The 18,232-nt window shown below is 44.0% G+C and overlaps 1 protein-coding gene across 4 annotated transcripts in view; it reads left to right on the top strand.

The window, feature by feature from the left end:
* SLC4A5 (solute carrier family 4 member 5) overlaps positions 1–18,232 on the top strand; it is a 146,017-nt gene that overhangs the window by 66,565 nt on the left and 61,220 nt on the right. For all 4 annotated transcript variants that reach the window (XM_069766522.1, XM_069766521.1, XM_069766520.1 and 1 more), the window contains 3 exons: positions 9,733–9,866; positions 12,778–13,049; positions 17,246–17,307. In XM_069766522.1, coding sequence (XP_069622623.1) covers positions 9,733–9,866; positions 12,778–13,049; positions 17,246–17,307 — 468 coding nt within the window. The remainder of the gene's footprint in view (positions 1–9,732; positions 9,867–12,777; positions 13,050–17,245; positions 17,308–18,232) is intronic.

Genomic DNA, 18,232 nt, shown 5'->3' with positions numbered 1-18,232 from the left:
GAATATAGTCAGGGTTAGTGTCCATTAGTTTGGGCACTCAGTAATTTTTTTTTTTAATGATGTCCGTTTAGTAAGTTAGTTTTTTATTTTACCAAATTTTTATATTCTTTATATTTTATTTTTATCCTTTTCTTTCTGGATTCTTTCCTATTTTTTTTCCTTTTCTAAATAAAGTTTTTTTACACCAAACACTCACACACACCTGAATAAAATTTGGTACACACACAAACACCACGTACGTGAAAAAATGTCTTGCTCATCCCAAATCAGCTATTCAGTGGAGAAGGCATACGCCTTCCTTGCCTCTGACACTAAGGCCCGTGTCACACTTGTGTATTGCATCCGACACGATATGCTAATGACCCTCGGCTCCTGCTCTGCTACGAGTGGAAGCCGAGTGTCATGCGACTGTGCTCTGAGCCTCTCGCACAGAGCGAATCGGAGCGCAGCTGTGGAGGAGGCGGAGAAATTACTTTCTCCATCTCCTCCATTGACGGGGTCAGTGTATAACGCACATCACTCGGATGATATCTGAGTGATATGCGCTGTCTCACCGGCACCTATAGGCTTATATGGGTGTGAGTGAGCCGAGTCTCGGCCGAGTGTCGGTGACAGTATGCTGCGATTTCACTTTCACACTGAAAACGGCTGAGGAAAAAAACGGGAATGTGAGCTGCCCCATAGAAAAATATCACTCATCCGTATTACGTTGTAGTGTGACCCCGGCCTAATAGTGAGGGAGAGCATCTCACCTTCCTTTATTTTTCCACCTCGTCCTCTTCCTCAAGTGATAATGAAACCAACACGCAGATGCCCCAGGACAGAAAATGAACCATTACTGCTCCCATATGGACCTCACCCCCAAAGATTATAAGCTACAGATTCCTGATTATATGGCGCAATCAGGAATTCAAGTTGAAGCCACCAGCCTCAAAGAAATAGACTTTTTTTAAAGTCTTTTCGCTGAGGATTTTGTAAATCTCATGGTGTCCCAGACAAATTTGTAAGCACAGCAATTTTTATCCCCAAATCTCACATTATCATTTGCCAATTGGACCCCTGTAGACGCCATAGAAATGATTACATTTTGGAACCTTCTCCTTCACATGGGAGTAGTGAAGAAGCCAGAACTTCGTCAATATTGGAGTGTTGGCGTTTTGTATAGCAGGGGTCCCCAACTCCAGTCCTCAAGGCCCACCAACAGGTCATGTTTTCAGGATTTCCTTTGCATTGCACAGGTGATGCAATTATTACCTGGGCAAGACTAAGGAAATCCTGAAAACATGACATGTTGGTGGGCCTTGAGGACTGGAGTTGGGGACCCCTGTTGTATAGCACTCCACTGTTCTCCCTGGCTATGGCACAGCCACACTTTGAGGCCATCCACAAAAGTTTGCATTACAGCGATAAAGAGCAGGCCGGAGCGAGCCGTCCCCTCCCCCCACAGACGGCATACGTGCAGGCCATCATGACAGGGGTTATAGGGGGATAGTATGCATTAGGGGGGGTTATATGGCTAGGTAGGGGGTGGGGTTGGCCAGTTCCCGCTCTGGAGGCCAATAGTGAGTTCCCGCCCGCCCGGCCTATTTTTTCCGTTTTTTTTTTTTTTCTCTTTTGGAGCGTTTTTTGGGGGCTAAGTTGCTCCGGGTCATGGTGGCTGGTAGCGGTGGGAGGGGTCCTTGGAGTTGGTACTAAATTGGCCTGGGGGATCCGTCGGGATACGGATTCTTCAGTTGGTGTAAAGTTGGTTTCGGGTCTGGTGGTTTGGGGGGATCTTGGCAACGTGGGCCAGATTCCCAGGTGTTAGGTGGACAATGGTAGCCCTTCGGGGTATTTTGGTGCTCCCGAGCCAGGTGGTTGCGGCTGGGAGTAAATTATGGTCTGGTTTTTCTGTCCACTCTATATATTATGTTTTACCACCAGTTTGGAGCTTCAAGGACCTCCCCACGTTACTTTACCGTTAATGTTTGTATGTTTATAATAAAGGGCCACTGTGGCCAATTATTATCCAAGTTTTGAATCCTGTCTTTATTGGGGTTCAATTGGGTACTTGGGAGGGGGCCTGAAGATGGAAGGATCCGACGGAGCTATCGAACAATACCAATGTCATGCACAATGTCCTCACAGAGAATACATCAACTTTGACCATCTTTTCAAATTTTGGCTGGTCATTTATCACGTCAACAACAAGTTTGCTGAGGTGTACGTTCCCCAAAGGGTCATCTGTGTGAATGAGTCCTTAATACATTTCAAGGAGCTGCTCAAATTCCGGTAATACCTGCACAGTAAGAGGGCCAGGTATGGATTCAAGCTGTACAAGCTGTGTGAGAGTACCTCAGGGTAACACACGCAAGTTTAGAGTTTATGAAGGGAAGGACCAACGAATTCAACCCCCTGAATGCCCCCCTGTCCTGGGAGTAAGTGGGAAAATTGTGTGGGAACCTGCCTGCCCTGTGATCTGGTACCCTGGACTGTGGATGCCTGAAGTCTTCAGTAAACCAGGTAAAGAGACTGCAAACCTGTGTCCTCGTTCTTCACTGCGCCATTCACCATCTTCCATCTACACACCGGGAGCCCTGGGGATACACTTCACCTGTGGGAAGTTATACCATCTAGCTGCCATAACATCACCCCAGAGGACCCCTTAAAGCAGCGTCGGTCCCCACTGACCGAATACTATAGGTGGCGTCACGAACATAAACTCTATTCACCAAATCCTTTTAAAGACTTACCCCTTTTACATGAGCGCCCAGGGCCATGGACCGGGTCGCCACCACCGTGACCTCCCCCCTGTGAACACCGGACCCAGTACCGGGTACCCCACGGCCCTGGGGGGCGACTCATCTTGGCATCACGAACAGGATGGACTGACCCAGCAAATCGGGTCATGTGCACCTAAGAGACTGTGCCTAAACTGTGATTTATTGAGACTGTGCATTGTGAAATACCACCAAAATTGCCGCCAAAACTGTCGCCATTATAGCGCCAAAAGGAGCACTGGAAAAGGCAAGTGTGCCATCGTGGGAACTAACTGTGTGGCACGAAAATAATGGCCGCCCACTCCAAGTACTACTGTGCCATGCAGACATGTCCATCAGCAACAGAGATCTGCCTCCTGATCCTGAATGGTGGAAGGAAGAGGAAGAAGTTCCGCCTCTGAAGGAGAGCGCGGGAGAGAGACCAGGATGCAGGGAGCAACATGGAGGACGCCATGGCCAGCAGCCCGGAACCAGATCGTGGGGTGGACTCCGCCAGCCACCTGGAAGGAAGCCGCGGCAAGCCAGCACCTGCCGTCCCTGAACTCCTGCAGACCGGAGTGGAAGATTTGATTGACAAGGTCCTGTGGATGCAGCTGGACGCCAGAACCACGTGCAAGGTGGCGCCAGTGAAAGAACTGCAGGAACCACGTCCCATCCAACAGCCCTCGACACCAGCGGAGGAGACCGGCACTGGAGACATCGCATGTTGTGAATTCTGTTGTCAAGCTCCCTCCTGTGGTCATGAATGGTACTTCGGCTGGTTCTGTCCATGGGCTTCCTCTGGTGGTTGTGAGTGGAGCTGCGGCTTCTGAGTTTCCTTCTACAGGTGACGAGGTTAATTCGTTAGCTGGCTGCTCTATTTAACTCCACTTAGATCATTGCTCCATGCCATCTGTCAATGTTCCAGTATTGGTCTTGCTCTCTCCTGGATCGTTCTTGTGACCTGTTTTCCCAGCTGAAGCTAAGTTACTGCTTGTTTTTCTCTGGTTTGCTATTTTTCTGTCCAGCTTGCTATTTTGATTTTTGTCTTGCTTGCTGGAAGCTCTGGGACGCAGAGGGAGCGCCTCCGCACCGTGAGTCGGTGCGGAGGGTCTTTTTGCGCCCTCTGCGTGGTCTTTTTGTAGGTTTTTGTGCTGACCGCAAAGTTACCTTTCCTATCCTCTGTCTGTTCAGTAAGTCGGGCCTCACTGTGCTAAATCTATTTCATCTCTGTGTTTATAATTTTCATCTTTACTCACAGTCATTATATGTGGGGGGCTGCCTTTTCCTTTGGGGAATTTCTCTGAGGCAAGGTAGGCTTTATTTTTCTATCTCTAGGGCTAGCTAGTTTCTTAGGCTGTGTCGAGTTGCATAGGGAGCGTTAGGAGCAATCCACGGCTATTTCTAGTGTGTGTGATAGGATTAGGGATTGCGGTCAGCAGAGTTCCCACGTCTCAGAGCTCGTCCTATATTATTAGTAACTATTAGATCATTCCGTGTGCTCTTACCCACTAGGTCCATTATTGTCCTTACCACCAGGTCATAACAATCGCAGCAGCAGGTAGGAACAATAACCCTGACCCAGTAGCTGAGGAACTTTTAGTGGGCTGCCCTGCCCCGCTATTGATCCGCGCGACTCCAGATCCTGGGAGAATGGGACCAGGCCACGGGGATGGAACGCTTTATAAAGGCCCCGATCCAGCCTGCCGGGTGAAATCTACGCGGTACCACTGGGTGAATCCTGGGAAAGACCTCATGGGGTTCCCCGGAGCGAAGAAGCAGGAAGGGGAGACCTTAGAAGTTCTGAGCTGGGAGGAATATCAGCAGCAACTCGCCCGCAACTAGGAGGCTCAGGAGGAGGAGTACCAGGCCCTGTGCAAGGCCTTTGACCAGAGGGACTTATATGCCAAGGTCCAGGCCTGCAAGGACCGTCATACCAACCAGGCCCCGCTGAAGCAGGGCACAGTGGCAGCCTTTAGATTGAAGAAGGGATGGGGATTTATTAGGATTCCGGGTCTGGATACACTCCTTGTAGCCCGCCCAAAGACTACGTTGGGGGTTTATGACGGGTCCCTTGCATCGATGCTGCTGTTCTAAAGTTATTAACTGACTTGAGTATTAAATTGCACCTTTAAATGCACTACCTCAGTACTGAAAGAAGTTAGATTTGAGTTTGCATTTTTGACCAGTTAAATGTGTTGCACTGTTAAAGTGATATCTGAAGTTAGTCAGAATTGTACTTTATATGCTAGATAGTTAATATGTTAGTGAGTTAATATAATGAATAAAAATGAAACTGAAACTTGAATCCAGATAGTGTTATGTGCAGAAAGTATTGAAGTTGTCTGATGTTGCACTTTTGAATTAAACGGACCTGATGCAGTATACCCGTGGGGTAGTCGCCGTTTGTAAGAAAAGTTCTGCACGTTGAATAAAATAAAATGATATAATGTTTGTTTTGAACTTTGAAGCCTTAAGAGATAGTATACTCGTAGAGGGTAATTGTCTTTCATAGTTAGTTATCATACTGTTTTCCATTGTTGAAAGTACGCTTACTATGTATATATGTTCTTGTAACGTTCAAGCATCCATACCTCCCATAAAGGGAAGCTCCAGTTTGATTTAATCAATTTGTTTTACACGTTCACAGCATTCCAAGAATTTGCATTTCTTTTTGCTAATCTGTATTGTTGTTCATCTTTTCCCAGTCCGGGAGTACTGGATTTAACGGGGGGGAGTGTGGCGCCCCAGGGTCCTGGTCACAGTAGCATTGCTTTCCTCATGGGGAGGGTGATGTTATGCCTAGAAGCGATGAAAGATAACTTATCAGGTAACCACCATACACACAACCTGTTCACACTCCAGGCCACAAGGGGGAGCTTTTGATCCTATTTACTAGGTGACTCCCCTGCATATAAATATAGTGGTTTTGGAGGGAAAGTCAGTCAGAGAAAGTGCCAGGAAGCAGACTGGAGCAGTCTGAGGCAGGAAGAAGGTCTAAAGGGGCCGTGTGGTCTGAAGTACCACAGCTCCTGGAAAGAAATATACAGAAAGCCGAACATTGTTCAGTGAGCATGTAGGAGAGCGAAGCACAGGAGAGTAACATCAGGGGAGACCAGCTAAGAGCAGGCTGCCTCCCTCTGAGGTGCAGATAATCGGTAGCCAGACCACCAAGGTTGTAAGGACTCTACGACTTACAGCTGAAACCGGCAGGACAGCTGAACTGCAAGTTACCTGTCCGCCTTAATACCCAGGAGCCACGGTGACACCTATAGAGCCTGGGGCATGCTAGAGTCCTGTAAAAAGGCTCAAGTCACCAGTCATACGGGTTATGTCCTATCCTATATGGGGGACAGAGAGAAGAACTGTGAGGACCTTATCTGAAGCCATAGGCAGTAAGGGACTACAACACCACTGCGCTAGAGGAAGGCTTTTAACTCCACCTGGTAAAGGGGACTCTGAATTCGCTTCCAAGCCGGCCGGACCCTGCCTGCCCTGTGATCTGGTACCCTGGACTGTGGATGCCTGAAGTCTTCAGTAAACCAGGTAAAGAGACTGCAAACCTGTGTCCTCATTCTTTACTGTGCCATTCACCATCTTCGATCTACACACCGGGAGCCCAGGGGATACACTTCACCTGTGGGAAGTTATACCATCTAGCTGCCATAGCATCACCCCAGAGGACCCCTTATAGCAGTGTTGGTCCCCACTGACCGAATACCACAGGTGGCGTCACAAACATAAACTCTATTCACCAAATCCCTTTAAAGACTTTCCCCTTTTACATGAGTGCCCAGGGCCATGGACCAGGTCACCGCCACCGTGACATCCCCCTGTGAACACCGGACCAGGTACCGGGTACCCCACGGCCCTAGCGGGCGACTCACACCCACGGCTGGATCAAGGTTATCACCTCTGTGTAGATACCTTTTATACCAGCATCCCACTCTTCAAGTCCTTCTCTGCACGAGCTACCACAGCCTGTAGTACTGTCCACAATCATCAGAGAGGCCTCCCTAAGACGCTAATTGGGCAGCTGCTCAGAAAGGATAAGAGCAGAGCCCAATGTAGCGACAACATGCTAGTAGTTAATAATAATAAGAAGAAGAATTTTATCTCTTTAGTGCCAACATATTCCGCAGCACTTGACATTTTAGAAGGGACTTGAACAGACAATAAAATACATTACAGCATAACAATAATCACATAAATCAACTGATTCCAAGAGAAGTGAGGGCCCTGCTAACACGCTTACAATCTATGGAAGGACAAGAGGGATGTTCTTTTCTTGACGACCATACATGGTGATGGCAGCACCCCCACCTTTTTACAAGGTACCCCTACACAGGTCCACAAACTAAACTGTGTACTGGGGTACAAGAACATGGGAGGAGTTGATCTCTCTGATCAAGTTCTCCAGCTGTACAGTGCCATGAAAAATGCCAAACAAGAAGCTGGCTATGCATGTCATACAAATGGCAATGTATAACTCTTTCTTGCTGTCACGATTTGCAGCACAGACTGGGACCTTCCTTCAGTTCAAAGAGGTAGTGATCAAGGCCCTAATACTTGGCAGTCAGGAAGGAGTGGGCCTCAGTACTTCCAGAACTGAAGGAGCCCGTGTTGTACCAGGGCAACATTTCCCTGGTGAGGTCCCTCAAACTGCAAAAGAGAAGGAAGCAAAAAAGTTACAAAGTGTGTTACAGAAGGGGGATACGAAAGGACACCATTTATCAGTGTGACACTTGCCCCAACAAACGTGTGTATGAAATACTGTTTCAGAGTCCACAATTCATCGATAGACTAATAAAAAATGTTCTGACTTGCACAATTCACATATGGCAACCTAATGCACTCTGCACAACTCATATGCCAACCTGATGCACTCTACGCTACTTATGTATGCCAACCTGATGCACTCTACGCTACTTATGTATGCCAACCTGATGCACTCTACACAATTCTCGTAAGCCAACCGGATGCACACTGCACAACTCATGTATGCCAACTTGATGCACACTACACAACTCGCATAAGCCAACCTGATGCATTCTACCCCACTCTTGTATGCCAACCTGATGCACTTTACACCACTCACGTATGCCACCACAATAAAAAATTCACATACCAGGAAAACACTAGATCAATTCCAATATAGGGTCACGTGTGGTGGTTTGATTTTTTTTTTATTTTCAGAGCTCAAGGTTATACATTTTTGTGAAGCACCTGGGGGTTCAAGGTGGTCAATTGTGGGGTATTGTCAGTGGCTCTCGAAACACAACATGACACCCGCAGATCATTCCATTAAAGTCTGCTTTCCAAAATGTCAGTCCATCCGAGCCCTGCAATGCGCCCATACTCAGGAGAAATTGCACAACAAATTTTTGGGTCCATTTTCTCCTGATACTTTTGTGAAAATACAAAATTTGGGGCCAAAAGAACATCGGAAAAATGGGAAAATGTGATTTTTTTTTTTATATTTTAACAGCTCAACGTTATAAATTTCTGTCAAGCAGCTGGGGGTTGAAGGTGCTCACCACAAATCTTGATAAATTCCTTGAGGGGTCCAGTTTCCAAAATGGTGTCACTTGTGGGGGGTTTCCACTTTTTAGGCACATCAGGGGCTCTTCAAATATGACATATGACATGTAAATTTTGTGTTCAAAAAGTCAAATGATGTTCATTCCCTTCTGAGCCCTGCCATGCGCCCAAAAAGTAGTTTTCTCCCACATATGGGGTATTGGCACACTCAGGAGAAATTGTAGAACAAATTTTAGGGTCCATTTTCTCCTGTTACTTTTGTTAAAATATAAAAATGGGTCTGAAGTACAATTTTTGTGTAAAAAGTTAAATGCTCATTTTTTCCCTCTTGAATGTGGTTTTGAGCACCTTGAGGGATGCAGTTTTTAGAAAGGTGTCACTTTTGGGTATTTTCTGTCACATAGACCCCTCAAAGTCATTTCAAATGTGATGTGGTCCCTAAAAAAATTGTTTTGAAAATTTTGTGGGAAAAATGAGAAATTACTGATCAATTTTAACCTCTCTAACTTCCTAACAAAAGAAAATATTTTTCAAAAATTATTCTGATCTAAAGTAGACATGTGGGAAATGTTGTTTATTAACTACTGTGTGTGACACATCTCTCTGGTTTAAGGGCATAAAGCGTAACGTTTGAAAATTGCAAAATTTTCAACATTTTCACCACATTTTTTTATATTTTCACAAATAAACGCAAATCATAACAAAAAAATGTTACCACTATCATGAAGTACAATATGTCACAAGGAAACAATCTCAGAATCAGTGGGAAACGTTGAAGCGTTCCAGGGTTATTATCTCACAAAGTGACACTGGTCAGAATTGTAAAATTTGACTCGGAGATGAAGGTGAAATCAGGCTCAGATGTGAAGGAGTTAAATGGGGTTGTCAAACATTTAAACTATAATTAAAAATGGGCAGAAGGCATCCTGGAAGAGGAAGAGACGAGCGGAGGACATTAGCAGCCACTGATTGTCTACAGTGGTCTTTATTACTGCCGTGGTCCATTTTTAAAAAGAGGGTTTTTTTTAGTTGTTGGCAACCCCAAGGATTACTTTATATCAATGTGGGCAGTAGTTACAGCAGGGATGTAAACCATGACATTTTGGATTAAAGCTACAGTATATACTAAGACATCAGTAATGTAACTGGTCCTGTTGGTGATAGACTGTTCCTGACCGTTAATATAGGATCTGGCGCCATCTTGTGGATATGTAGCTCACAGCATAGACAAGATACATAGCAAATGTAATAATTCATCTTCAGCTGGAGGGGTGATAACTTATTTTCCCTGGACAACCCCTGTAACATCGATGCTCTGAATCACTTGACTCCTTCTCTATTAAGTCTGTTTTCGAAGTCAGTTTATGAAAATGGGTTTTCTAGACAAGACAATCTGCGCAATGATGGAAATGAAAAATGCAAACTCTAACTGAAGTGACTGTTCTCCTCTCAGGGTGTGATGGAGAGTTTCCTAGGGACTGCAATGACGGGCTCTGTGTTTTGCCTCTTTGCTGGACAACCTCTGATCATCTTGAGCAGCACCGGACCCATTCTCATCTTTGAAAAGCTCCTGTTTGATTTTAGCAAGTATGTATGACCATGCTGCTGCTGATCATGCCATGTGCTAGCCATGCCCATATTGCTGCTGATCGTGCCATGTGCCAGGCATGCCCATGCTGCTGCTGATCGTGCCATATGCCTGCCATGCCCATGCTGCTGCTGGTCGTGCCATGTGCCTGCCATGCCCATGCTGCTGCTGATCGTGCCATGTGCCAGCCATGCCCATAAATCGTCAGTGCTCGAGGCTCACACTGATGATGCTCATCATCCAAAGTACTACTTACCATGATGACTATATTCCTTTTCTTTGCTGATCACTAGCTTTCACAATCCAAACTGCATACATTATTAAATAGACCAGATGAGGCTTGTGTACTTATGTTGAAAATGCATGCCAGACTGGCTGTATAATTCTGGAAGTAAGATCATCATTGTATGAGTGCAGCTAAAGAGTGAGAGTTCTTGAGTCTCTGCCCACCCTGCCTGACTGACAGGTGCAGCTTGTACTGAGCAGTGTGAGATCTCAGCAGGGAAGAGGGACGCTGATGAGTGGTCGATCAGGCTAGGTGGGCAGTGACTGAGTTTAGCTTTTGGTAAAAGATTATACAGTCATTCTGTCATTAATTTTCAAAGTAAGTACATCAGCTTCACCAGTTATTGGAAATGTATATAATAATGTGTTCCATTTGCATTGTGAAATCATATTGTAAATTAAAATTCAGGTTTAATTAATCAGATCTTCTAACGCAGAAAGACACAGTCATGTGCAGACCTGGACTTATGATGTGCAATATTCCATTATAAAATATTGTTTAGCACCTCAAAATACTATCTAATGGTAACATTGCCATAAGGTGCCCATAGAACACTGTCAGACAGCTGCCGAAATAATACTGCCCAGTGAATAAACTAGGGAATGTGGATGCATCCTGCGAAACCGTCCTTCTAGATGCATTATATCACAAAAGTGAGTACACCCCTCACATTTTTGTAAGTATTTTATTATATCTTTTCATGGAACAACGCTGAAGATCTGATACTGATACGATGTAAAGTAGTCTGTGTACAGCTTGTATAATGGTGTGCCCGCTAAATAACTCGGCGCACAGCCATTAATGTCTAAACCGCTGGCAACAAAATGTAAGGGATGTACTCACTTTTGTGATATACTGTATACGGAAATTATGCTCCAGTGATCCAGATTACTCACTGTCAATGTGGATAAATGAGGATTAATGCCATTGGATAATGTGATATTTGTGTCATGTGCAGTCACAGTGCTGGACTGGGTTGGTAAAGGCCCACCAGTAACATTGATTCTTGGGGACCACTGTTCAGCTACTGGCAAAAATAACTTGACCCTAGTACACAAATTTTCTTTTAATTCTATGTAATATTAATTTGCTTTGCTCGTTTAATGAATGATTAGATGATCCTTTTTCAAATTGTGAATTAAGTGTAATAGCACTACTCATTAGCACTCCTTCACAGGGGCGGCCTACCAGAGGATTCTCCTCTTCCCCTGCCGGCCAGTCCTGGACATGTGGTGGGATTCCCGTGCCCTAGATATTATATAATAATGAGCATTACATTGCAAATATTACCTACTGGCCAGTGGCTTAGATATCAGTGAGGGGCAGTTTCCCTGAAGAGCTGATGTATTTTGCTGGTGTTTTTTTTATATGACAATTTTTGTAATAAAGTTGTTGATTAAGTTTAGAAATTGTATAGAGTTTTTTTTTCAGATTTTGCCTCATGGTACTGGGCTGTGAGCACAGGTCCTACTACAGGACATCGGCCCTCATCGCACCCTCATGGAATCTGTCTGCCAGTAGTGATGAGCGAATATACTCGTTACTCGAGATTTCTCGAGCACGCTCGGGTGTCCTCCGAGTATTTTTTAGTGCTCGGAGATTTAGTTTTTTTGCCGCAGCTGAATGATTTCCATCTGTTAGCCAGCATAAGTACATGTGGGGGTTGCCTGGTTGCTAGGGAATCCCCACATGTACTTAAGCTGGCTAACAGATGTAAATCATTCAGCTGCGGCAAGAAAAACTAAATCTCCAAGCAATAAAAAATACTCGGAGGACCCCCGAGCATGCTCGAGAAATCTCAAGTAACAAGTATATTCGCTCATCACTATCTGCCAGATTACTTAGAAGCTGCACACCACTAGCCCAATGGAGGTCATTTTGTATGGCTCTGGCAGTGCTCCTCCTGTTCCTCCATACCCAAAGGAGAACATAGATGTCCTGCTGCTGGGCTGATGCCTTTCTACAACCCAGTCCAGCTTTCCTCATCTAACTAACCAATGTGTCTCCAATCTATTTTAGTTATAGGGGTTGTTCAGTACTTTACATTGATGGCCTCTCCTTAGGATAGGTCACCAATTCAGATCAGTGCGCGTGCGACACTCGGCACTCCCAACAATCAGCTGTTCATGATGCAAGCAGCAACCAAAAGTGATCAGTTTCGGCGCGGGTGCGGCACATCAACGCCTGTTCATTTGAATATGGGGTGGATCGGCGGAATCCCGCTGCTGCCGCCGGCCATTATAGAGATGACAGAGATGTGTAGTTCTGCTCCACAACTGATCAAATTCGGCCATCACTGAGAAAAGCTGATCGGCGGTGGTACCGGATGTCGCACCCCCACAGATCTGATATGAATAATCTATACTAAGAATAAAGTACCAGACGACCATTTAAGGTTAATGAAATTAAAACTCAATATAGGATGTTTAGCAGCAGGGAATAACCATGGGGGCAGTCACACTTGGACCATTAAAAGCTCCCTTTGCCCAATATTGGAGGAGACCATTACCATAAATAATGACCCTGTAGCAAATTTTGTAATGGGGCCCTAGAGCTTCGAGTTACCCCTCCATTTTGTCACTTTACTGTTACCGTACTTTACCAAGAGCCTTATCTACTTGCAGAAGTAATGAAATCGACTACATGGAATTCCGCCTGTGGATCGGCCTCCATTCAGCTCTACAGTGCCTTATCCTGGTGGCCACCGATGCCAGTTTCATCATTAAGTACATCACGCGTTTCACAGAGGAAGGCTTTTCTACCCTCATCAGCTTCATTTTCATCTATGACGCTGTTAAGAAAATGATTGGAGCCTTCAAATATTACCCCATTAATTCTGATTTCAAGCCCGACTACGTCACGACGTACAGATGTGAATGTGTGGCACCTGACCCAGGTCAGTGGACACATTAAACTGAAGGCGACAAATGGGAGTATATACAGTATTATCTGGTCGAAGCTACTTTACATAAAATATTCAAAATTATGAATGATGGGGTTATTGGGGTAAAGTTGTTTTTTTTTTTTTGGGGGGGTGAAGTTTTATCCCCTTCACAATGGGGCCAATTTCTGTTTTTTCGTTTTCGTTTTTTCTTCCCCTTCTTCCCAGAGCCATAACTCTTTTATTTTTCTGTCCACACAGACATATGAGGCTTGTATTTTATGGGACGAGTTGTAATTTTCAATTACATCATTCATTTTGCCACATAGCAGACTGGAAAATGGGAAAAAAATTACAAGTGGGGAGAAATTTTGAAAAAAATACAATTCTGACATTGTTTTTTGGGAATTGTTTTTAGGGTGTACATTGAGTGGTAAAAATGACCTTCTAACATGATTCTGGTCATCAGTACAATTACGGCGACACCAAACGTCCAGTGTTTTTATTATTTTAGCGGTAAAAAAATGAGAAATTAGCACAAAAAAAATTGGGGGGGGGTCGTGTTGCCATTTTCCAAGACCTGTAACGTTTTATTTTTTGGCCGATGGAGCTGTGTGATGGCTTATTTTTTACGGGACAAGACAACATTTTCATTGATACCATTTTGGTATAAAAGTCGCTTTTTGATCCCTTGTTTTAGCATTTTTTTGTGGAATTGCAATGACCAAAAAAACATAAACTGGCCATTCTTAATTTTTTTTTCTTTTATGGTGATTACCAATCTGGTTAATTATTTTTCTATTTTGATGGATTAGACTTTTCTGAACTTGGCAATACCACATATGTGTATTTTTTAACATCTTTATTTTTAATGGAGATAAAGGGAGGTGATTTGAACGTTTATGTTTTTTTTTTTTTCATTTTTTTTTTTTTTTTTACTTTTCATGGTAGGGGACATGTAGCCGTGACCGTCTGATTGCTTGTGCTGCCATGCCACAGCATTGCTGCACATAGTGAAAATCACGGTCTCCTCTGAAGCCTGGTCACAGGCAAGGTTTCAAAGGAGTTCTGTAATGACAATCACAAGGGTCTTCAGAAGACCCCTAGCTGTCATACTAATCCATCGGTGACCCACGACCCCATCCCGGGGGCACCGATGGGAATAACGTGAACCCATGCCAACGCATGTTGAATGCCCCTGTCAAAGATTGACAGTGGCATTTAGCAGGTTGACAATCGCGGATGCAGTTCCACTCCCTCAGCGATTGTTGGAGGCAGGTCCTGGCTGCACACACGGCCATCACCTGCTGAGTATGGGGCATTCCTGGATTTTTTGGGCAGGTTTCTAATTATAATTCTATCATTTCCATCTATTGTAACTGATATCTGCCACATCTCTCCTTATTCTCTCCACTCTTTTCTCTGGCTGCCCTTCAATCCCTGTAAGTATTAGCTTTTCACCTTTTGATATATATTTTTTAATTATTAATAATCCTTTTTTTTTATTACTTTTGTGACTAAAAAGAATTTTATTCCATTACAGGTGCGATAATCCCTTCTCAACTATTATGTTTCCCCTAGTAAAATAACAACACCTATACTCACATCCAGAGCCAGCGCTGTTCCAGAGGTTTCGGCACTGGCTCTCCCCGAGATCACATGACATTGCGACCAATCAGCTCTGGCTACACTCTCCCCACATTCAGATGTATTACATACAGTACAGACCAAAAGTTTGGACACACCTTCTCATTTAAAGATTTTTCTGTATTTTCATGACTATGAAAATTGTACATTCACACTGAAGGCATCAAAACTATGAATTAACACATGTGGAATTATATACTTAACAAAAAAGTGTGAAACAACTGAAAATATGTCTTATATTCTAGGTTCTTCAAAGTAGCCACCTTTTGCTTTGTTGACTGCTTTGCACACTCTTGGCATTCTCTTGATGAGCTTCAAGAGGTAGTCACCGTGAATGGTCTTCCAACAATCTTAAAGGAGTTCCCAGAGATGCTTAGCACTTGTTGGGCCTTTTGCCTTCACTCTGTGGTCCAACTCACCCCAAACCATCTTGATTGGGTTCAGGTCTGGTGACTGTGAAGGCAAGGTCATCTGGCGTAGGACCCCATCACTCTTCTTCTTGGTCACATAGCCCTTACACAGCCTGGAGGTGTGTTTGGGGTCATTGTCCTGTTGAAAAATAAATGATGGTCCAACTAAACGCAAACCGGATGGAATAGCATGCTGCTGCAAGATGCTGCGGTAGACATGCTGGTTCAGTATGCCTTCAATTTTGAATAAATCCCCAACAGTGTCACCAGCAAAGCCCCCCCACACCATCATACCTCCTCCTCCATGCTTCACGGTGGGAACCACACATGTAGAGTCCATCCGTTCACCTTTTCTGCGTCGCACAAAGACACGGTGGTTGGAACCAATATTCTCAAATTTGGACTCATCAGAACAAAGCACAGATTTCCACTGGTCTAATGTCCATTCCTTGTGTTCTTTAGCCCAAACAAGTCTCTTCTGCTTGTTGCCTGTCATTAGAAGTGGTTTCCTAGCAGCTATTTTACCATGAAGGCCTGCTGCACAAAGTCTCCTCTTAACAGTTGTTGTAGAGATATGTCTGCTGCTAGAACTCTGTGTGGCATTGACTTGGTCTCTAATCTGAGCTGCTGTTAACCTGTGATTTCAGAGGCTGGTGACTCGGATAAACATCCTCAGAAGCAGAGGTGACTCTTGGTCTTCCTTTCCTGGGGCGGTCCTCATGTGAGCCAGTTTCTTTGTAGCGCTTGATGGTTTTTGCCACTGCACTTGGTGACACTTTCAAAGTTTGCCCAATTTTTTGGACTGACTGACCTTCATTTCTTAAAGTAATGATGGCCACTCATGTTTCTTTACTTAGCTGCTTTTTTCTTGCCATAATACAAATTCTAACAGTCTATTCAGTAAGACTATCAACTGTGTATCCACCAGACTTCTGCACAACACAACTGATGGTCCCAACCCCATTTATAAGGCAAGAAATCCCACTTATTAAACCTGACAGGGCACACCTGTGAATTGAAAACCATTCCCGGTGACTACCTCTTGAAGCTCATCATGAGAATGCCAAGAGTGTGCAAAGCAGTCATCAAAGCAAAAGGTGGCTACTTTGAAGAACCTAGGATATAAATTGTGCATAAATATGTGATAAGTTGTGCATAAATATGTGATTCTTCAGAATTTGTTTTAGTCTTTGCCTGATGAAGAGACCTGTGTAGTCTCGAAAGCTTGCAATTTGTTAACATCTTTTCAGTTAGCCATTAAAAGGTATCAACCACTGAGGACTCTCAATTCTAAATAATATTCTATCTACTGGCTAACACGGTACCACTATATATATCTTTCCTGTATTAGAATATAAGACATAATTTTAGTTGTTTAACACTTTTTTGTTAAGTATATAATTCCATATGTGTTAATTCATAGTTTTGATGCCTTCAGTGTGAATGTACAATTTTCATAGTCATGAAAATACAGAAAAATCTTTAAATGAGAAGGTGTGTCCAAACTTTTGGTCTGTACTGTACATCAGAGGTGTCAAACTGTATTCCTCGAGGGCCGGAAACAGGTCATGTTTTCAGGATTTCCTTGTATTGCACAGGTGATAATGTAATCACCTGCACAGAATGATTCCAGCACCTTGTGCAATACAAGGAAATCCTGAAAACATGACTTGTTTGCGGCCCTCGAGGAATGCAGTTTGACACCTCTGCTGTACATCCAGAGGAAGTGAGAGCTGCTGTTACGTGACACGATCCCCTGATACTATAGAAACAGGCCAGCATTGGAGGTGAGGTATTATTTTACTGCGGTCAAAAAATAGGGATTGGGAATGGATTGTCAGAGTAGTGGACAACCCCTTTAATCAAAGGATGAGTCTAGCAATAAGTGTTCTGCGTGCCCACAGCAACCCCGCAGGTGAAATGAAGCATTACATAGTGCTATCTTTATTAGTGAGCTGTGTATGTAATGTACACGTCAGGTGCTCCAGAGCCAAATACCACCTTGGTAGCAGTTCTTTGTTTCCTTTAATCGATAATGGTCTGACATCCTTAAGGATCCTTCCTATTTGTCATTTGTCATTTTTTGGTCATTTTTTTATTGAGTTTTATGCATGTCTACATGTAAACTAAAAAATGGAAATCTTTGTCTTGCAGTGAACACGACTTTATTTAATACTTCAGCTCTGTTTGCACCAAACAACACTAATATTTCTTTGGTAAGTAAAGTACAGTTAATCTGACTCCTTATCCAGAAAATACCCTAAGGCCACGTTCACACCTTCAGTATTTGGTCAGTATTTTACCTCAGTATGTGTAAGCCAAAACTAGGAGAGGAACAATTAGAGGAAAAGTATAATAGAAACGTCACCACTTCTGTATTTATCACCCACTCCTGGTTTTAGCTTACAAGTACTGAGGTAAAAAACTGACCAAATACTGAATGTGTGAACGTGGCCTAAATGTATATTACATGTCTAATGCGTGAGTCTACTATGCCCCAGAAATCTAATATATAAAGCTGAATGTGTGTATGTTGTGTGTGTGTATGTGTGTATGTCCGAGATTGGCATCTGCACCGTCGCAGCTACAGCCACAAAATTTTGCACAGTCACACGTCTGGACCCCGAGAGCGTCATGAGGCAAAATTTTAACCCCGCACGTTCCAATTCACCAAACAATTTTGCCCTTATCTACATAGTGGGGAAAAAGTGAAAGGAAAAGTGTTGGAGGCAAGGGGGACTTAAAGAGTGAGAGCGATGGCGCCAAAGAGTATATACCGTACAGTTGCTAAGGTGGGGCCCCGACATGGGACACTCACCACACACGGGGATATGAACACACACACACAAAATGCGCCAAACACTACCACGTGCTTGAACACATATACCACCCTCAGCACACATTTAACCACACATACACCAACCTCGCCACATAAAAGTCGAAACACAAAAGTCGCCGCTCAAAACTCGCCATGCGCAAAAACACGCCAAGTGCAAAACTAGGCTCACGCAAAACTCGCCACACGTGCAAAACTTACATAATGGAAAACTCGCCACACGCGGAAAAATTGCCACATGCACAACAGTTGCAACATATGCAAAAGTTGCCTCACACAAAACTTGCACATACTCAAAACGCACC

This window comes from Ranitomeya imitator, chromosome 4 (assembly GCF_032444005.1).
Source record: "Ranitomeya imitator isolate aRanImi1 chromosome 4, aRanImi1.pri, whole genome shotgun sequence".
NCBI lineage: Eukaryota > Metazoa > Chordata > Amphibia > Anura > Dendrobatidae > Ranitomeya > Ranitomeya imitator.
The sequence above is the reverse complement of the archived record's forward strand: the minus strand, read 5'-3'. Positions and strand labels throughout refer to the sequence as shown.